Source organism: Suillus discolor (genome assembly GCF_016758755.1).
Source record: "Suillus discolor strain FC423 chromosome Unknown F5147scaffold_75, whole genome shotgun sequence".
In the NCBI taxonomy this organism is placed as follows: Eukaryota; Fungi; Basidiomycota; class Agaricomycetes; order Boletales; family Suillaceae; genus Suillus; species Suillus discolor.
The window spans coordinates 39,296-57,831 of NW_024541322.1; the positions used below are offsets into that span (position 1 = coordinate 39,296).

General features: G+C 51.3%; 3 protein-coding genes across 3 annotated transcripts; 2 read left to right on the forward strand and 1 right to left on the reverse strand.

The window, feature by feature from the left end:
• Positions 1-3,577: 3,577 nt before the first annotated feature.
• On the forward strand, positions 3,578-6,571 carry F5147DRAFT_656917 (uncharacterized protein; the record flags this gene model as incomplete). Its single annotated transcript, XM_041434167.1, has 4 exons — positions 3,578-4,284; positions 4,409-4,793; positions 4,853-5,641; positions 6,158-6,571. 4 exons carry the CDS (start codon positions 3,578-3,580, stop codon positions 6,569-6,571), a joined length of 2,295 nt encoding a protein of 764 aa, XP_041287781.1.
• A 1,593-nt stretch (positions 6,572-8,164) lies between these two features.
• Positions 8,165-8,656, forward strand: F5147DRAFT_524573 (uncharacterized protein; the record flags this gene model as incomplete). The annotated part of the gene is made up of 1 exon (XM_041429965.1): positions 8,165-8,656. A coding segment is annotated over one exon (492 nt), but the record flags the coding sequence as incomplete, so codon positions are not given.
• A 7,313-nt stretch (positions 8,657-15,969) lies between these two features.
• F5147DRAFT_584655 (uncharacterized protein) lies at positions 15,970-17,585 on the reverse strand (the record flags this gene model as incomplete). Its single annotated transcript, XM_041431802.1, has 2 exons — positions 15,970-16,865; positions 16,919-17,585. The coding sequence occupies 2 exons, from the start codon at positions 17,583-17,585 to the stop codon at positions 15,970-15,972; spliced, it is 1,563 nt and encodes a 520-aa protein (XP_041287783.1).
• Positions 17,586-18,536: the final 951 nt, after the last annotated feature.

An 18,536-nucleotide genomic window follows, 5' to 3' on the forward strand; every position in this document is an offset into this window, starting at 1 on the left:
CCGCTGTTTCCTTTCTAGTTCGGACTTTGTACGGATTAGTCTTATCTCTTGTTCCCGAACATCCGTTGGAATTCCCGCACATCGGACATTGGACTCCGGACATCGCCCGACGCCCTCCGGACATCGTCCGGTAACCTTTGGACATTGTTCGACAATCTTCGGAAGTTAGGGGCACATACTCGGGTAAGGGGCGCAGCGCACGAGCTGAAGCCAAGCCCTTCGGATTTGACCCTTGAGCATGTTCTTAACAGTATATTCGAACTCACACCTTACCAAGTATACTTACTTCATTATGGCACCTACACGGGCGCAGACTGTTCTCAATGCGGCGGGTTTAGTAACCGCCCGAAGGGACTCTACTCCCATAGTCGATGCCTTCCTCAGTTTCTCTCAGCGCCGCGCTAGTGCGCAAGGCGCTGCCTCCAGTATTTCACAACTTATGAACCGTCCATATCCGACTACCCCTACACCTACACCCGCCAAAAATCTTCCGCACAACGATTCCGACGATGAATATCCTCTGGGTGGTAACCCGCCCAGAGATGGTGGGGGTGATCCGGATGATGATCCGGAAGACCCGGAAGACGATGAAAACGAAGGTCTAGGTCCGCAGGACTTAGTCTTCCTCCGGCTATCCCAAGCTATCAATAACCTGGTGCGTAATAACCGCCAATCCTCCGGATCTGGTGACTCTAAAGTCAAAGTCCGAGAACTGGATACCTTCGATGGCACTGAGCCCCGGAAGCTCCGGGCGTTCTTTGTCCAATGTGAGCTTAACTTTCAAGCTAAGCCAAAATCTTTCCGTACCAGCCGGACTAAAGTCAACTTCGCGCCATCATACCTGAAGGGCATGGCCCTTGAATGGTTTGAGCCGGACCTCCTTTCGGATGATCTGGCGGATCGTCCGGATTGGATGGATGACTACCCTGAGTTCATGTTAGAACTTCAAACTAACTTCGGACCTCATGACCCGGTCGGAGATGCGGAAATGCAGCTGAAACAGCTCTATATGCGCGACGGACAGCGCATCAACAAGTATGTTGTAGAGTTCCAGCGGCTAGCCTCCCAAGTCCAAGGTTGGGGCGACGGAGCTTTGCGCCGTCAGTTCTATAACGGACTTCCGGCTCGCATCAAGGACGAGATCAGTCGTCAAGGGAAACCTACCACCCTTCCGGAATACAAAACTCTTGCCCAGACTATTGACGCTCGATACTGGGAACGCAAGGGAGAAGTCTCCCGTGAAACCAAACCCTCAACATCCACCCCTCCCACTAAGCAGTCAGCTTCTACTTCCGACCGGAAAGAGTACTCCGGCGGAAAATCCGGAACCGCTTCGGCTCCCTCCTCCACCAAACTTCCGGACTTGACGTCCAAGCTCGGAAAAGACGGTAAGCTAATGTCCGAGGAGCGCCAGAGGCGCATGGAAAAGAAGCTCTGCCTCTTCTGCGGCGGACCCGGTCATACTGCCCGGGACTGCCTAAAATCCACTTCCCGTGCGGCCAAAGGTTGTGCCAGCACGGTAACTCCGGATGCCAAACCGGAGGTCTCGGAAGAGACAAAAAATTAGTCCGCAACCCTCTTGACTCCGCACGGGACGAGGGTTGCGCTGACTCAACCCGTGCAATGGAGCTACGCCTCAACGCTATATCCTTCTCCAATCCGAACTCTTTATTACCGTCCGTTTCTATTTCTACTTTTCCTGATATCTCTCCGTTCCCGGCTCTAGTAGATTGTGGTTCCTCCCATTGTTTTATAGAAAGCAAGCTAATCCGAAAAAATAACATTCCGACCTATGCAATTCCTCCGCTTCCGCTCCATTTGTTTGACGGCACTTCTAATGCCACAATTACCGAGGCAGTAGATTTGCCGATCCGTTTTCCGACCGGCGTGGTCACCTCCGAAACATTTTATGTTACTCCGTTGGACTCATCCTGTTCCATCGTTCTAGGATATAGCTGGCTCACCCGACACAATCCGTTGATTGACTGGGTAAAGGGCAGCATCGATTTCCGTCCGATTCCTCATGGAGTGCCTTCACCTCCTCCGACCCCTTTTACGCCGGCTCCGGCGGAAATCCCTTCCGTAACCCCGCCGAGTTCCTCCGCTGATACAACCGTTCCCAATATTTCTCTTATCAATGCAGTTGCCTTTTGCCGGGCCTGTAAATTAGAGGGATCGGTCCAGTTCAGTATTTTCGTTCGTCCGTCCAGTGTCAATCTCCGCTCCGCTACACTCTCCTCCGAACCTCCGAACCTATCCAGAATCCCTTCGGAATATCACGAGTACGCGGATGTCTTTGATAGAAGCAAAGCCGGACAGCTCCCTCCCCATCGTCCCTATGATCTAAAGATCGATTTGGAAGAAGGAGCGGCTCCGCCCCTTGGCACCATCTATTCCCTTTCCCCGGTTGAGCTTGTAGCTCTTCGCAAATTCCTAGATGAGAATATTGCGACTGGACTCCTCCGTTCCTCATCCTCTCCGCACGGAGCCCCTGTCCTGTTTGTCAAGAAAAAGGACGGCTTCCTACGTCTCTGTGTAGATTTCTGAGGACTCAATAAAATCACAAAGAAAGACCGCTATCCGCTTCCCCTCATTTCCGACCTTCTCGATTCTCCGAGCCGCGCTAAAGTTTACACTAAAATCGACCTCCGGTCCGCTTACCATCTAGTCCAGATGGCGGAAGGAGACAAGTGGAAAACTGCTTTCCGGACGCGCTATGGCTCGTATGAATGGTTGGTTATGCCCGAGGGTCTCACCAATGCTCCGGCGGCTTTTCAGCGCTTTGTCAACACTATCTTCGCCGATATGCTTGATATATGCGTTATTGTGTACCTCGACGACATCCTCATCTATTCCGCCGACCTTGCATCTCATAAACAACACGTCCTTGAAGTCCTCCGACGCCTCCGGAAGCATCGGCTATATGCTAAACCGGAGAAATGCGAATTCCATTCCGACTCGGTTACCTCCTTTCTCCGGCCGGTCTTACCATGTCTTCGGACAAAGTCCAGACTATCTGTGACTGGCCGGAACCCCGGAAAGTTAAAGATATTCAATCGTTCCTCGGATTCACTAATTTCTATCATCGCTTCATCTTTAACTACTCGGTGTAGTAGGGTGCCTAGGTCACAGGGGCACTTCCTAGTTAGTAGCACGCGGGTTTAGCCGTGTCGGAGTCTGTAGTAGCATAGAGTAGAGTCACACACAGTAGAGTAGAGTTCAGAGTTCACATCATCAGTTCATCACCAAGGCTCGAGGCGGAGCCTCTCCACCTGGTGACTAGAGTGTCCTTCCACCACGGCTATCACGATTGACGACCTCTGCCGTCTAAGGAACATTCAGAAGGCTAACAATCCACCAGCGCATAGGCGCGTTGTTTCAGAAGTACAGTTATCCCCACCCTCTGTAATACCCCGTTTTCTTTGCGACATCGCTATTTCATCACCCAGGAAACCAAAACCGCAAGCATTACAGGCTAACCTTCAGCTTCATACAACATCGAGCCGACTTAGGAAAAACACGTTCACTTCCCTCACAGTTGCAACAAACCATTCCGATCCCACCCGCACCTTCCAACATGACAACCATCCCAGCAGTAGTCCCACAGCCGAGCTTCTACGGCGACTATGAAAAGGAGGAAGAGCCTACCAACTGGATAAGGAAGTACCAACTGTCGTTACCACCTTCATATTCAGACGTAGAGAAGATCAGTTGCTTCAAATTACAATGCGCGGCAGCCAGTCCGGCAGAAGAATGGTTCGCGAACTTACCATCGACGGACAAGACAACGTGGACAAACTTCCTGGCAGCATTCAAAGTTCGATGGCCTCCTCCAGCGCATGCGAAACTAACGGTCGCGCAGAAGAAAGAACGACTCAAGTCAGTGGTATTGAAAGAAGAAGAGATTGGAGTTATGATAGAAAAGGACAGAGGACGGGATTGGGGTCATGTTAAGTGGGCTAAGCAGGTCGCGCAGATGGCACTAGGGTTCGGAGACACCCAGTGTCACTTTTTGGACGTTGTCCTAGAGAACACCCCGGAAGTCTTACGGGATTTTTTAGCAGACCACTACGCGATGTGGGCAGATTTCGAAGCTGACGTGGCCAAAACCTTGGTGTCCCAGCTTATACGAGCAAAACAGCGTGTCGTGAACGATCGAAAACTGCGGGAGGATGTTGACAAGTTGCAGACTCAAACGTCCAACAGTCGCAAAGCCCCAGCTCCTTCGCCTCAGAACGCACAATCTTCATTTCCGTTACCACCTGTCTATCGCTATGGACCTCGGTACGCTCCTAACACAAATGTCACATCACAGCCAGCACCACCGTATCAAACTGCACCTCCAGCTCTACCCAATCCACAACCACCCCAACTGCCTCCTGCCATGATCACTCCCCAAACTCCTCAGAACCCGTTCAACGCGGCAACGCCAGTCCCCAGAACGAACCTTTTCTACGGCTATCGAAGTGGATACCCACAAACCCCATCAAGAGGAAGAGGACCCTCAAGTACAGATCGCGTACGAACGGCTGCACAATACGCAGTCCTACCACACCACCCAGACTCTGAAGCAGGGAGGCAAGCTTACGCCCAGCAAGTCCAAGACTGGAGCACTCAACACGGCACTGGAGGCTGCACCCAACATGATGAGACCTTACCCGCTGAAACCAGGCACGTCACCTCTTGGTTCTCGCGAGTGTTTCAATTGTGGGTTGGCAACGACGCCCAGCCACCAGGCGCATGAGTGCCAAAACACGCCAATCCCCATGCAGGAAGGATGCTGGAGGGAGATGGTATCCAGACTAGTAACCAGGTCGTTAGCTCCACCACAAACACCATCCACACCGTCCAGCATCCAGTACATAACTCCCATGACGCCTCAACCAGCCCAGACAACAACGCAGCAGTACTATCCCTCGTTCTACACACCTCAACAATGGCAATACGAACAGCTCGACATGTCTGGAAATGCGTACGGGCCGCAACAGTAGGGGAGCTCCCTGCGGCCCGTACCCAGAACCTTCAAGTAGAAGACACTGAGACCATGGTCGTTAGCGACCCAGTCCAGATTCCCCACAATGAGCCCCCATCCCCTGATACGACTAACTGTTCTATAAGCGTGCCATCCACGGTACCAGCATCTCCCTGGCTGTCAAGCTTCGAATCGTCTCTGGTCAGCACCCCAGCTCCACCTTCGCCGGTTGAGCTAAGTGCTCCAGTCGAAGACGATCAAGTGACGGATGATGAGTTTGTGGTACCCACTCTGGAAATTGAGGTTGTTTCGCCGCAGATCGCTGCTTCTATCACTCCCAACTCTGATTCATTGTCTATATCGGACTCTTTAGACCCCAGTTCTACTTTTTCTTCTACCTTCTCTGTTCCCCCCTTACCGTCAAGTACTGAATTAGGATCCGTTGGAGAGCTTAGTAACCCAACACCTACCACCACAATACTTGATACGTCAGATACCGCCTCAAGTTTAGATTTCGTTACTGATTTTTCGCTAAGTGATACATTTATTGTTGAAATGACAGACACTGCTGACTGTTACCCAAGTGTGATTAAACCAGAGATTGTAAATTTGTATAATACGTCCAACGACTCAGAAGAAGTTACGGAAAGTGCGCCCTTCACCACCCAAGTTATCCTATACGGACCAGGCGGGAAAACGTCATGCTTCCAAGCAAACGTCGATGACGGTGCCATGGTAAACGTTATCGATCTGAAGACGTTCCGCGAAGCGGAACATAACTTGAAGAAACTAACACGATCGAACCGAAGCCTTTGCATGGCCAACGGGCTGATAGTACCGTCATATGGACTATGGCGAGGAACGTTCCAATGGAACAAAGTCAAGATTTGTACCTCTTTCGAGGTGTTCGATAGTGGAGGCGAGTGGAGGATACTAATCGGCAAACCGTTGCTCGAACAGTTGGGAGCTGTGCACGACTATGCACAAGACACCATAACCATTCCACATCAACCTACGGCTATAACCGTGCGCAATATCCATGGAACACCAGCAGCTCCAATACCGAACGCCTCGAAACCATTAAGTCCAAACGATCAAGACGTCCCTAGAAGTAACCTCTCCCTAGCACCTTTATTCTTAGTCGTCACGTTACCCCCGGACCTAGCTACTGACTTATCAATACAGGACAACAGCAGACAATCAACAGCACACACGGAACATTACGTGTTTGAAGTCGGATCGCACATCACAACAGATCAGCTGGACGCAAGGATCGAATATCTCGCGAAAGCAGGAGCACATGTTGTGCAAGCAAACCAAAGGCCATTTGTATCACCGGTAACAGAACAGTCCTCACCATCCCCATGCTCACCAGTTATTTTTACAGCAGCAAACGTCAATATCGAGACCAGCGACAAACCAATATGGCCTGTCTTCGACCAACATGAACACGAAACGTTGGGTGAAGTGCCCGAATTCCTGAACACCTCGTTTCAGACCAATGTCTACTCTCGTCACGCCAACCCGTTCAACCCGAAACGAGTGGCCGAAATCATGCGTATGATAAAGATTGGTGATGACCTGTCGGAAGAACAATGATCGAAGGTCAGTACTCTCTGCGAAGAATTCGCTGACACGTTTGCTCTTAGCGTCAGTGAAGTATATCCAGTGGACTTCAAAATGTTCAAGTTGCGTTTTCCTGAGAGCGCCACATTCAAGACCAAAGTAAACCAGCGGCCGTTGACACCTCCACAGCGTGAGTTTCTCTACGAGAGACTTAACGAATTGGAGAAGGCGGGTATCATTCGTCGAATCGAGCCTGAAGACGTCAAGGCAGTAAGCCCCACGGTCTTGGCTCAGAAAGCTCATGGGTCAGACAGATTGCCTCTGGAAGAACTACTACACCGTGTCAATGATCAGTGCAGCAAACACGGGTTACCAACGAGAGATGACCTACCACCGCGCCCTCCGGAGAACAACAACAACAAGAACCGGAAGAACTCCACCCCAAAATGGCGCATATGTCAAAACTTCTCAGAGGTCAACCGCGCTAGCCAAATCCCACCAGCCCCACAGGGGGACATCAGGACTAAGCAACAGCGTCTGAGTGGACATAGATGGATAAGTATCATAGACTTCGCGGCAGGCTTCTACGCGATACCAGTTGACCCAGAGTCCCAGCCTTACTTAGCATTTTTTACAGAAGGACGAGGATACGATTGCTATTGTCGCATGCCGTTTGGACTCACCGGCGCACCAACTAACTTTGGAGACATGGCAGCTATTGCCTTACGAGATCTGATTGGATTGCTCTTCGAGCTATACGTCGACGACATGGGAATGGCGGGAGATGTCTTTGAAGAAAAACTGTCTCGCCTGCGTTCATTCTTTGAACGAGTACGAGACATGCGGTTATCTTTATCGCCATCTAAAATGCAACTATTCATGACTGAGGTTATATTCGCAGGAGCCAGAGTAGGACGCGACGGTATCAAGCCTGACCTAGCTAAAATCTCTGCGGTGGTTGACTGGGCAGTACCAGGCACCGTTCATGACTTAATGCAATTCTTGGGCCTCACAGGGTATTTCAGATCACTAGTGAAAGATTATGCGCGACGAGCAGCCCCTCTAACGGACCTGATTCGGAAGTTAGGTACCCCTCCAGGGGGACAGCATGTCGGGAGACACAAGTACCGACAACACCTTCACCACACGCAATTAGGACCGCATTGGGGTCCTCGACACACCGAAGCATTTATGGATCTGAAGCAAGCTCTAGTATCTGAACCGGTGCTCAAAGGCCCCCGGTTTGACGGCTCACCTTTCATTGTCACCACAGATGGGTCCCAGGATGGTTTTGGCGCAGTGCTAGCCCAGAAACACACGACCACGTTACCGTCAGGCATGGTTGTCACAGCAACTCATCCAATAGCCTTCGCGTCGAAACGTACCTCGCCAACCGAAGAGAAGTATATTCCGTTTATCCTCGAATTTGCAGCACTAAAATACGCCTTAGATCAATTCTCAGATATCATCTGGGGAGCACCGATAGAGATTGAAATGGATTGTCAAGCCTTACGCGACACCTTCCTTAGCCCTAAACTCACCGTAGCGCATGCTCGTTGGAGGGATGGGATTCTGGCATACCATATCGTAGACGTACGGCATCGACCTGGCGTCTCGAATACAGCTGCGGATGGTCTAAGCCGCGGGTTCATGACAAGAGAACGTAGCCCGGGCGATGGTAGCGACTGGACGGTCAGTGAGGATTGGGAAGAGTCGCGAGGGATTGTACAAGACCTCTTCGAAGTGGGAACCACGTCATCACCAGTATCGTCTTCGGCACTAGAAACTCTACGACTACGTTTTGCTAATGAACCTTTATTTTTAGAAGTCATTGACGCACTTCACGATTTAGACTCGGACAAGACAGTCAAAGAAAAGCGTCGCGCTCGTCATCGAGCCCAACATTTTTTCGTTGCAGAAGATAAACTATGGAGGGTCCCAAACGACTCATCCACGCGAGTCCACGGGAAGCTGGAATGCATGACGCAGGAGGAAGCAGGGGAGCTCGCAAGGAGGGAGCATCTGACAAAAGGACATTGGGGAAGGGATCTGGTTAAACTCCAGTTGATGGATAGGATATACAGCCCACGCCTCGACCGATCAGTCGCAAATGCCATCGTGGAGTGCGGGCAATGCAAAAGCTTCGGCGCATCCCATCTTAACTCCCTTCTTGAGCCTATCATTCGACGTCATCCGTTTGAGCTACTCGTCGCAGATTATCTGGCCATGCCCAAGGCGAAGGGAGGCTTTCACAACATTCTCTTAATCATCGACACTTACTCTCAATACGTCTGGGGATTTAAACTCAAGATCCACGGAACCGCCAAAACTACGCTAACGGGACTTGAGAAGATCCGCCACGATTTCTGACTGCCCGAAACACTCATGACTGACGGTGGAAAGCACTTCGACAACTCGGACGTGAGCAGCTGGTGCGAGGAGCACAACGTCAAACACCATGTCACAGCAGCGTACGCGCCTTGGATAAACGGATTAGTAGAGGGTACCAACAAGATTTTGCTAACACGTCTAAAGTACATGTGTGCTCCCCACTTGGGGGAAGACGACTACGTCGACGTAGACCCAAAGACAATCCCAACAGCTTGGTCTGATCATTTTGACCAAGCGATCGAGCATCTCAATGGACGAGTACTCCCAGCCTATCAATTCTCCCCCAGAGAACTTCTCCTTGGACTCGTCGTAGACACCCCTCGAACGCCAACACCCATCGCCGCTAACGAACTTTCGCCGTCCAATGTCCATGTCCACTCCGCATACGTGGCACAGCAGCGTCTAGACGCCTTAGCCAACCGAGTCGCAAACTCCCTCAAAAGGAAAGCAGCGTTCAATAAACGAGTCCTATCCTCACACGCAGGACACGTCACATTCAACGCGGGCCAGCTCGTCCAAGTATACGCAAGCGACGTAGAAGGAAACTTCAAGTCTTCAAGAAAAATCATACCTCGTTGGTCAGCTCCTTGACGAGTAACATCACGACGGGCGAACTCTTATGCATTGGAAACACTGGAGGGTTTCCTGATGGCAGGATGGTACCACATGAGGCGCCTGAGACTATTCTTACCTCGCACGGGCACCCTATTGGAGGAAGTGGAGAAAGAACGAGAAAGAAACAAGGGAGAGCAGGCAGACGAGGATAGCGCATGAAGATAAGTTGAAGGCCAAGTAGCTGGGTGTAAAGGTGTGAGAGCAGAAGAGTATCATTACGGGCACGGACCACTTTCCTTTCCTCATCGACGGCGACCCCGGAGTGTCACATTTTTGTGGGGGGTATTTGTAGTAGGGTGCCTAGGTCACAGGGGCACTTCCTAGTTAGTAGCACGCAGGTTTAGCCGTGTCGGAGTCTGTAGTAGCATAGAGTAGAGTCACACACAGTAGAGTAGAGTTCAGAGTTCACATCATCAGTTCATCACCAAGGCTCGAGGCGGAGCCTCTCCATCGGATATCGTAGTTCCGCTTACGCGGCTCACTCGCAAGAATGCTCCCTGGAATTTCTCCGAGGATTGTCGGAAATCTTTCGATACTCTCAAAAAAGCCTTCACTACCGCTCCGGTGCTTACGCACTGGATGCCGGATGTTCCTATCATCGTTGAGACAGACGCTTCCGACTATGCTATCGCCGGAATACTTTCTATAGTATGTCCGGACCAAGAGCTCCGCCCGGTTGCATTTTATTCCCGGACCCTTTCGGCTCCGGAACTCAACTATGACACCCATGATAAGGAACTCCTAGCTATTTACGAAGCTTTCCGGTCCTGGCGACACTACCTTGAAGGCTCAGCCGAGCCGATAGACGTTGTCACGGATCACAAGAACCTTGAGTACTTCACTACCACAAAACTCCTCACCCGCTGCCAGGCTCGCTGGTCGGAATACCTCCATCAGTTCAATCTCATCATCCGTTTCCGACCCAGAAAACTCGGAGCCAAGCCCGACTGCCTAACTAGACGTTGGGATGTCTACCCCAAAGAGGGGGATAAGGACTACGCTCAAGTTAATCCACACAACCTCTGGCCGATATTTGCCACAGAACAGCTCGCTTCGTCCCTCCGGGCATCATACTTAGCAATTCTGGTGCTCCGGGCGGCTGTACTAATGGATATCGAGCAGCTTCATAAGGACATTCTGTCTGCCCTCCCTAGTGATCCGATCGCTTCCATTCATCTTCCAGGTCTGTCGGACCCGAGATGGACAGTGGACAAAAGTGGTTTCCTCCATTGCGACAACCGTATATATGTTCCAGAATCCAATGACCTCCGGCTCCGAGTGCTCCGGAATACGCACGACCACCCGCTATCCGGACACTTCGGTCAAAACCGGACCCTGGAAGTTATCCATCGGGAATATACCTGGCCCGGAATCCGCGCATATGTGAAGGACTATGTTAAGTCCTGCACTACCTGCGCCCGAGCCAAAGTTCCGCGACACAAACCATACAGATTGTTAAAGCAACTCCCCATCCCCGAGAAGCCATGGAATTCGATATCCATGGACTTCATCGAACAACTTCCCGACTCTTCCGGCTTCACCACCATCCTGGTAGTCATAGATCGACTATCCAAGCAATCCATATTCATCCCGACCTACGACACTATCACCTCTCCGGACCTCGCCCGGTTATTCCTACTCCATGTATTTTCCAAGCACGGAGTTCCGTCCCATGTCACTTCCGATTGAGGAACGGAATTTGTATCTCACTTCTTCCGGTCACTCGGAAAAGCACTCGACATGATCTTACATTTCACCTCCGGATATCACCCGGAAGGTGACGGACAAACCGAGCGAGCGAACCAAACCCTAGAACAATACCTCCGGATCTACTGCAACTATCAGCAGGATAATTGGTCGGAACTGTTACCCTTGGCCGAGTTTGCATACAACAACGCTCCGAGTGCTACCACTGGAGTTTCTCCATTCTTCGCCAATAAGGGTTATCACCCGAACATTTCCATACATCCGGAGCGTGATCTCTCATCCGCCCGTGCCCGGGATTATGCTATAGATTTAGATGAACTTCACCAATTCCTCCGAGAAGAAATGTCCCTTGCCCAAGCACGATATCAAGGACCCGCGGACGCTAGACGGAAACCTGCTCCGGACTTCAAAGTCGGAGAACAGGTCTTCGTTAAAGCAAAATATTTCCGCTCGACCCGACCATCAAAAAAGCTCTCAGAAAAGAATCTTGGTCCATTCGACATCATCGCTCGTCCCAGCACCCACTCCTTCACCATCCGCCTTCCGGACGCTATGCGATCCGTGCATCCCATATTCCATGTCTCTCAGTTAGAACCCGCAACTCCGAACACCATTCCCAATCGCATCCAACCTCCTCCGCCTCCGGTTTTAGTCGACGGAGAACCGGAATACGAAATCTCCGAGATTTTGGACTCCAAGATCGACCGCCGGAGACGTCATTGCCAACTACTATACTTGGTACGTTGGGCCAGATACGAGGGAACAGATGAAGAAACTTCCTGGATACTCGCAACCGAACTCGGAAATGTGCTGGAACTTCTATCGGATTTCCACTCGGCCTATCCAGATAAGCCAGGACCAACTTCTAACATTGAGTAAGAAAGACATGCATATATCTACATTATGGAGGCGTCCGACATCCGGACGTCGGATCTGACTACCTAAGAGTCCATCTCCATATCTCCGCTGGATCCGCCGGTTTCCTTTTCCGCCCCCTCAGTAATTTCCTCCTCCGGAGAATCCTCCACATTCATCCGGAACCCACTCCTCAGACCCTCCAAGAAGAGGTTCTGAAACTCCCTCTGCTCCTCCATGAACCGGACCATGTTTTCACTCACCCGGTCCATCGCAGCCCTACTTCCCTCCGCTGCTCCGATACCCCTCTCCAAAAGTCCGTTGGTCCGGGCCAACTCCGCCACAATGTTGTTGGCGGCCGCGACCCAGGCCTGGTCGTCGTACTCCGTCCAATTCTGCTCCTCCCCGATGACCGTCCGGGGACTGGAGACTATCTCCACGTCGTCGTCAATGTCCTCCGGACTCCTCTGGCACCGCTTGCCTTTGCCCTTGGGGCTTGGAGATCCCTCCGGACACGCGCGTTTCTTACCCTTGCCGGCCGGCGCCTTGACAGGCGGATTTCCGCCTACGCACTTTTCCTTGGACGCGCGGCATTGGTCACACGTCCGGATCTTCCAGAAATCATTAGCAATCATCCGGATCCGGATAAAACAAACACTCACCCTAGGCGTCTTGGACGCTACAGCCCAGGTGCAAACTTTGCGCCTGGTGACACACATCTCGCACGCGACCTCCGGATCCGCCGGACCGGAGGACTAAGACTCTATGAACCTCCGGAAAACATAAAAACCATCATCCGACTCACCTCCGACGCATTATCCGCCCTAGCCTTCATCAGGCACTCCCGCTCGCGTTCGGCTAACGCCTTCCGAGTTTCCTCCAGATCTTTCCGCTTCTGTTCCTCCATGCGTTTCCGTTCCTCTTCCGCCTCCTTGCGCTTGCGCTCTTCTTCCTCCGCCTCTCTCCGTGCGTCCGCCTCGAGCCGCGCAATTTCGGCCGCCATTTCCGCCTGTCTCTCTTCGAGGAGTTGCCGGGCGGACTTCTTGTTGCCGGAAGTGGAGTTAGACATGTTAAAAGCAGTAATAGGAGTTAGGGGGAAAGTTTTAAACATTTCATGGGCGTTCCGGCCTACTTATATGCCTCCGTGCTATTTTTACGAGCTCCGCCCATCATCTCGCATTCATAAAACTCCGGACCGGACTTCCGAATCAGAAGCCTCATGGGCTCGGCCCTAAGGGGGGGATACTGTCATATCCCGTGTTCCAGACCCGGACTTATCACATATCATTTCCGGATATCCGGATCCGGCCGACGTCTATCTATGCCCTGGATCCGACCCGCGTCTAACTTCCGTGCCTCACATAATTCAGTACTTTATTTTCGACTTAGTCGGACAGCCAAAGGTTGAGAATCGACCCAGTTAGGCGGGCCATCCAACGTGGGCCCATGTGTGCTTATGCACGGATAGGCCCACAGTGTGGAATAGCGCCCATGCTAGCGGGTGGGCCAAGTGTGGATGCCATAGCATGAATGGGACAATTGTAATGGGCCACAAGGTACATGGGCCCAGTTATATATCTCGGAAGGGGGGTACGGATGGGCCTAGCTACTTATTCTTGGGGAAATTTGATGTCAGAAGAGCCAACAGGAAAATTTTGAGCCCATAATAGTATCAGGCATGGCTGGCGAATGGGCTCAGCTCGTATCGGAATAGCTTACGGATGAGCCCAGCTGGTTATTGACAGTATCGGAAGAGGGCACAAGTGAGCCGACTGGTCATTCCTGGGCCCATCACAATACTGGGAAGGGTTAGCGGATGGGCCAACTGGTTATTTTGGGCCCAGTAGATACCAATTCAGTGTGCAGATAGGTCAAATATGCAAGACCTGGGCACATAACAAATTCAGGTGCGGATCGGCTCAGTACACAAGCATCCGGAAGGGCCCAATTGGTCCTCGCATTCAATATGCGGATCGGTCCGGCTGGTAAGGTTTAGGCCCAGTGCACCAATATCCGGAAGGCCCGAACTGGCCCAGCTCATGCACATTCACGCAGATCGGGGTGGGCCCCAATATGCAGGGAGGTCGGGCGGGCCTACCATGAAGGAATTTCCGGTAGTGATGGGCGAGCCATTAGTATATGGATGTGGTACTGATTTGGTAGGGGTCACGGATGGGCCCAGCAAGTTTTTTCGGCCCACCGGATATGCATATGATCCCGCCCGGAGGGGCAACATATAGTCCCATCTATTGTTCGGCCCAGTACATATGCCGGGTAGTCTTGGATGGGCCTATGGATGGGCCCAAGAGAATATGCATTTGATCTCAGAAGGGCCGACTAAGTTGAATATTTGGCATGGGACTGCATTGTATTCTCGAAGGGCCAGCTAGTTATGTGGTCTGGCCCATGATAGGCATCTGATTTCGGAAGGGCCAACAGTTGCGCCCAGCAGGATATTCTTCGGCCTAGTACATGTGCAAATAATCTCGGAGCGGCTTCCGGATAAGCCCAGTGCAAGCGTTGGATCTCGGAAGGGCTCGGCTAGGGAATTATGGCCAAGTCAGCGCACTTGTGTCAGATACTAGTTTTACAGATGCAACTGGTGCAACAGAAACGAGTAATGAAATACGGGACAAAGTTCGATACGAATGCTGATCCGGATCCGACGTTGATATACATGTCGGAAGGATGCACCATACGTGTACCGTCCGCGATGATGCGCGGGGAATGACAGCCTGTCATGCGCGGTACAGGCAGATGTCGGCGGATGGGCCTAGAACTGAACCCCATCTCAGCCAACGGTGGGCAGGCTATCGTACACGGTACCGGCGGATGTCCCAGATGTAGACGGAACCGATACCTAGGTCCTCATCGACGACGGTTGGGCCTTCATATCTGAGACCGGCTGATGGCCCCAGAACTATGTCCCCAACAATGATGGGCGCGTCGTTGTATCCGTGACCGACTGACAGGTGCATCCTGTCTTATGCTCGGTAGGCTGTGGCACCCGGGCCCGACTGACGGCCCAAACCCATGGGACCAGATATCTTACGCATATTGGGCAACGGACGGGCTGTAATACCTACAGGTCATCGGAACCGAAGAAAATAGATCGCAATGGATCTATATTGGCAAAACATGCGCCGGTAGTCCAAGCGAACCCGTTCGGCGGGTGGTTCCGGGTCTCGCCATAAATAGATCTTGCGCTTGAATGCGTGACGGGGAGGTGTGGCAGAGTTCGCACACCCGCAGCCGCTGGGTCTGGTGCTGGTGATACAAGCTCTGGTTCTGTCGCCCTCGCAGCAATCGGATTGTTGAGGGATTTGCCGGATGGAAGAGCTGGCGGCATAACGGGGTCCGTTGCTGATAGGATATGTTGCAATTCACGGGATGTACGGAAGGGGGATCGTTGTACGGGAAAATGTCTGACAGCAGCCGGGTTCTATATCAACCCGTCGGTTATGGGCATTCCGACAACTGTGGAGAGTCATATGTGTCAACCGAGTGTAAGACAATTGTAGAGAACCACCACGGCTACCATAGGCTAAACTCTTGGGATCTACATCGGGAAAGGCCGATCTACCATTGCTTCCAGAATATCCTGTACGGCTCTGAGGTACCGTCCACTCTGAGATCATTTTATCGCTGTATCCGCTGAGGATGAGGCCATGTATTCCATTTATGTACAGTAGAATCCTCACTGAGACTTGTGAGAAGGCGTGTGTCATCGGCAATCATCGAATTGGCTAGCTACAATACAACAGATACTAATCTATGTCGCCATTCTCCCAAAGTCATTGTATGTGAGCTTTATAATGAAAAAACAGACTGGTATTAAGCAAATGCAACAAATGATAAATGACTCAAATGACCATCAGCGACCCTTCACTTAATATACGGCGGCGCTTTGCAGCTGGCTCCCGAACATCTTGCTCAGGATGAAATAGATAATTCAGCATATCCAAATCATGCTCCGCCACAATCTTCTGCCCATCCCACACACCGTCAGGCTGTCGAATATCCTTCCGATTGACATACATCGGATAATGTGTCTTCTGGATCGGTCCGGCCCAATCGAAATCAAGCAGCATGAAGTGTTTGTCGTCCCGCACAACGAAATTGGTATCTCGGAGGTCGCCATGAACGTAGCCGTCATTGTGATTGTGTAACTCCCGGATGAGAGTGGTGATGGTCTCCTTCAGCGGCTGATGGTCCAAAACACCTATCTCACTGAGCAGTCGATATGAGCCAGGTCGTTGCGGAAGGCAATCATTATCAATATCAAGGGCATCCATAATCACCAGATTCCAGCCGCCGGGTAAAGAATTGTAGGCGATAAGTTTGGGGGCGTTCCCCTTGCTGGCACAGAATTCGTGAGCCTGAGGGGAATAGTTCCTGACAAACTTGATGCATATCTTGCTCCCAGCTGCATCGCCGACGGTTTCCCCAAAGAAAATAAGTCGATCCCTGAGGATTTGAGTCTCATCATACCGGAATTCCTGAATGAAACCGGTGGAATTTGTATAACTCCGAGGGTAAGGACATTTAAGATACGGATCCTCGGGTTCGAGGGATGGGATTGGACGGGAGTATAGTTTTGTAAGTTTCTCGACGGCAATTTTGAGAGCCCCGAAAGTACGAGCTGCCATCACTTGCATGTGGAGGTCTGTTGAATGCCAAAACAAAGGAATGATAGGGACCAGGACATCGGACTGGACTTTTTCAGTGAAAACAGAGCCTGAAAAGCCGATGCATGCCCCTATTTGTGATCAATAAAAAGCTTCAGCAAATAATCTGGTGAAATGAACTAACCGAAGACAATGATATGGATGCATGGAATGAAAGACCGGAGCCTCGCCATCTCAATCTTCGAGTCCTCCATAAACTTGCGGTAGTACAGCATCGCCTCCATAAATGGTTCGGCAGCGCCACTTCCGATCTCGTTCTTCCCCTCAATTATCATCAGCACAAACTGTCCGTTGGTAGACAAAAGATGTCCGTCCATCGTACATCCGGTCGAGCCAACCATAGAAGCGTTGAGTATAATACCGTAGTCCCGGAGCACTTGCCGGAATGTATTCATCCGCGTGAGCTCATTGGGATAGAAGGTGGCCATCTTTTCCGAAAGTTGCAAAACAAAGTCGTTATCATGGACAGTTGGTTCATATTTTTGACAATCATCCACGAACTCAGCGAAGATAGGCTCGAGAAGAGTAATGGGAACAGGGTCCGCGGCTCTGCGAGGACGATTGCAAAGGTACTCTTGTTGGTCCTGCTTCGTAGAGAATGCGGATGGTTTTGCACCGGCCGACGGAGTACCCGCGCCCTTCTTGAGATAAGCGATTCGCCTATCAACAGCCGGAATGTGTCGTGCAACGGCAGGATGTTTTACGACGATATGAATACATCCGCGCTCTATTCCATCCGCAAACACATCGGACAGCTCGGTTAACGGGCGCAGCTCGACGCCTCCGTCCATGATCGAGTTCCGTAACTGTATATCGTTCAAATTGATCTTGACCTTCCAAAATATCAGATTATTAACATTCAACCGTAGGCATCAGATCACTCACCTTCCATAGCTCAAGACGGTCGGCGGCAACATGGTCAAACTCTGGCTTCTTAGCGACCTTGATAACATTTTTGAGGTCACCGACAGTCTTCGTCCGCTCAACGTCGACTGGGAAAATATGGCGAGGATCATCGCCGAAGACAATACAGTTGAGTTTCAGGCGGAGCGGTCCGGAAGACACTAAGTCGGACCACCATCAGTGAGGAAAGGGTGGCAATATCGAAGGACAACTCACCGGCAGGCGGGCATTGGATAATTATATGCAGATACTTGCGCAGAGGAGCGTCGGGAAAAATCTCTACCATTTCATCCACAGGTGATAGGGATTTCGTTGGGTCAAGTGTAAGATTGTTGAGATTGTGCTCAATCATCTCGTCGATAGGCAGGTCGACCTTCCAAAATATCAGATGATCAACATCCGATCCTAGGCATCAGATCACTCACCTTCCATAACTCAAGACGGTCAGTGGCAACATGGTCAAACTCCGGCCTTTTCTTGTCTTTGATGACCTCTTTGAGGTCGCCGACAATCTCCGTCCGCTCAATATCGACCGGGAAAATACGGCGAGGATTATCGCCCAAGACAATACAGTTGAGTTTCAGGCGGAGCGGTCCAGACATCTGACGTTGACAACAAGAGTGATAGTGTCTCGAGCGGTGACTGCAGTGAGCGCTCACTGCTGCAGCAACAATGCACTTACAAAGCCAAGCAGCAACACCCCGTGACCGGGAAATTGATTTTCTGTGAGAATACACTGTGCCTGGGAAATTTCGTCCCTTTCCGGGTATCCGATACACCATTTATGGGTGAGAAGTGGATTAAGGCCTGTTGCGGTGCATGTGTTGTCGCAATCAGAG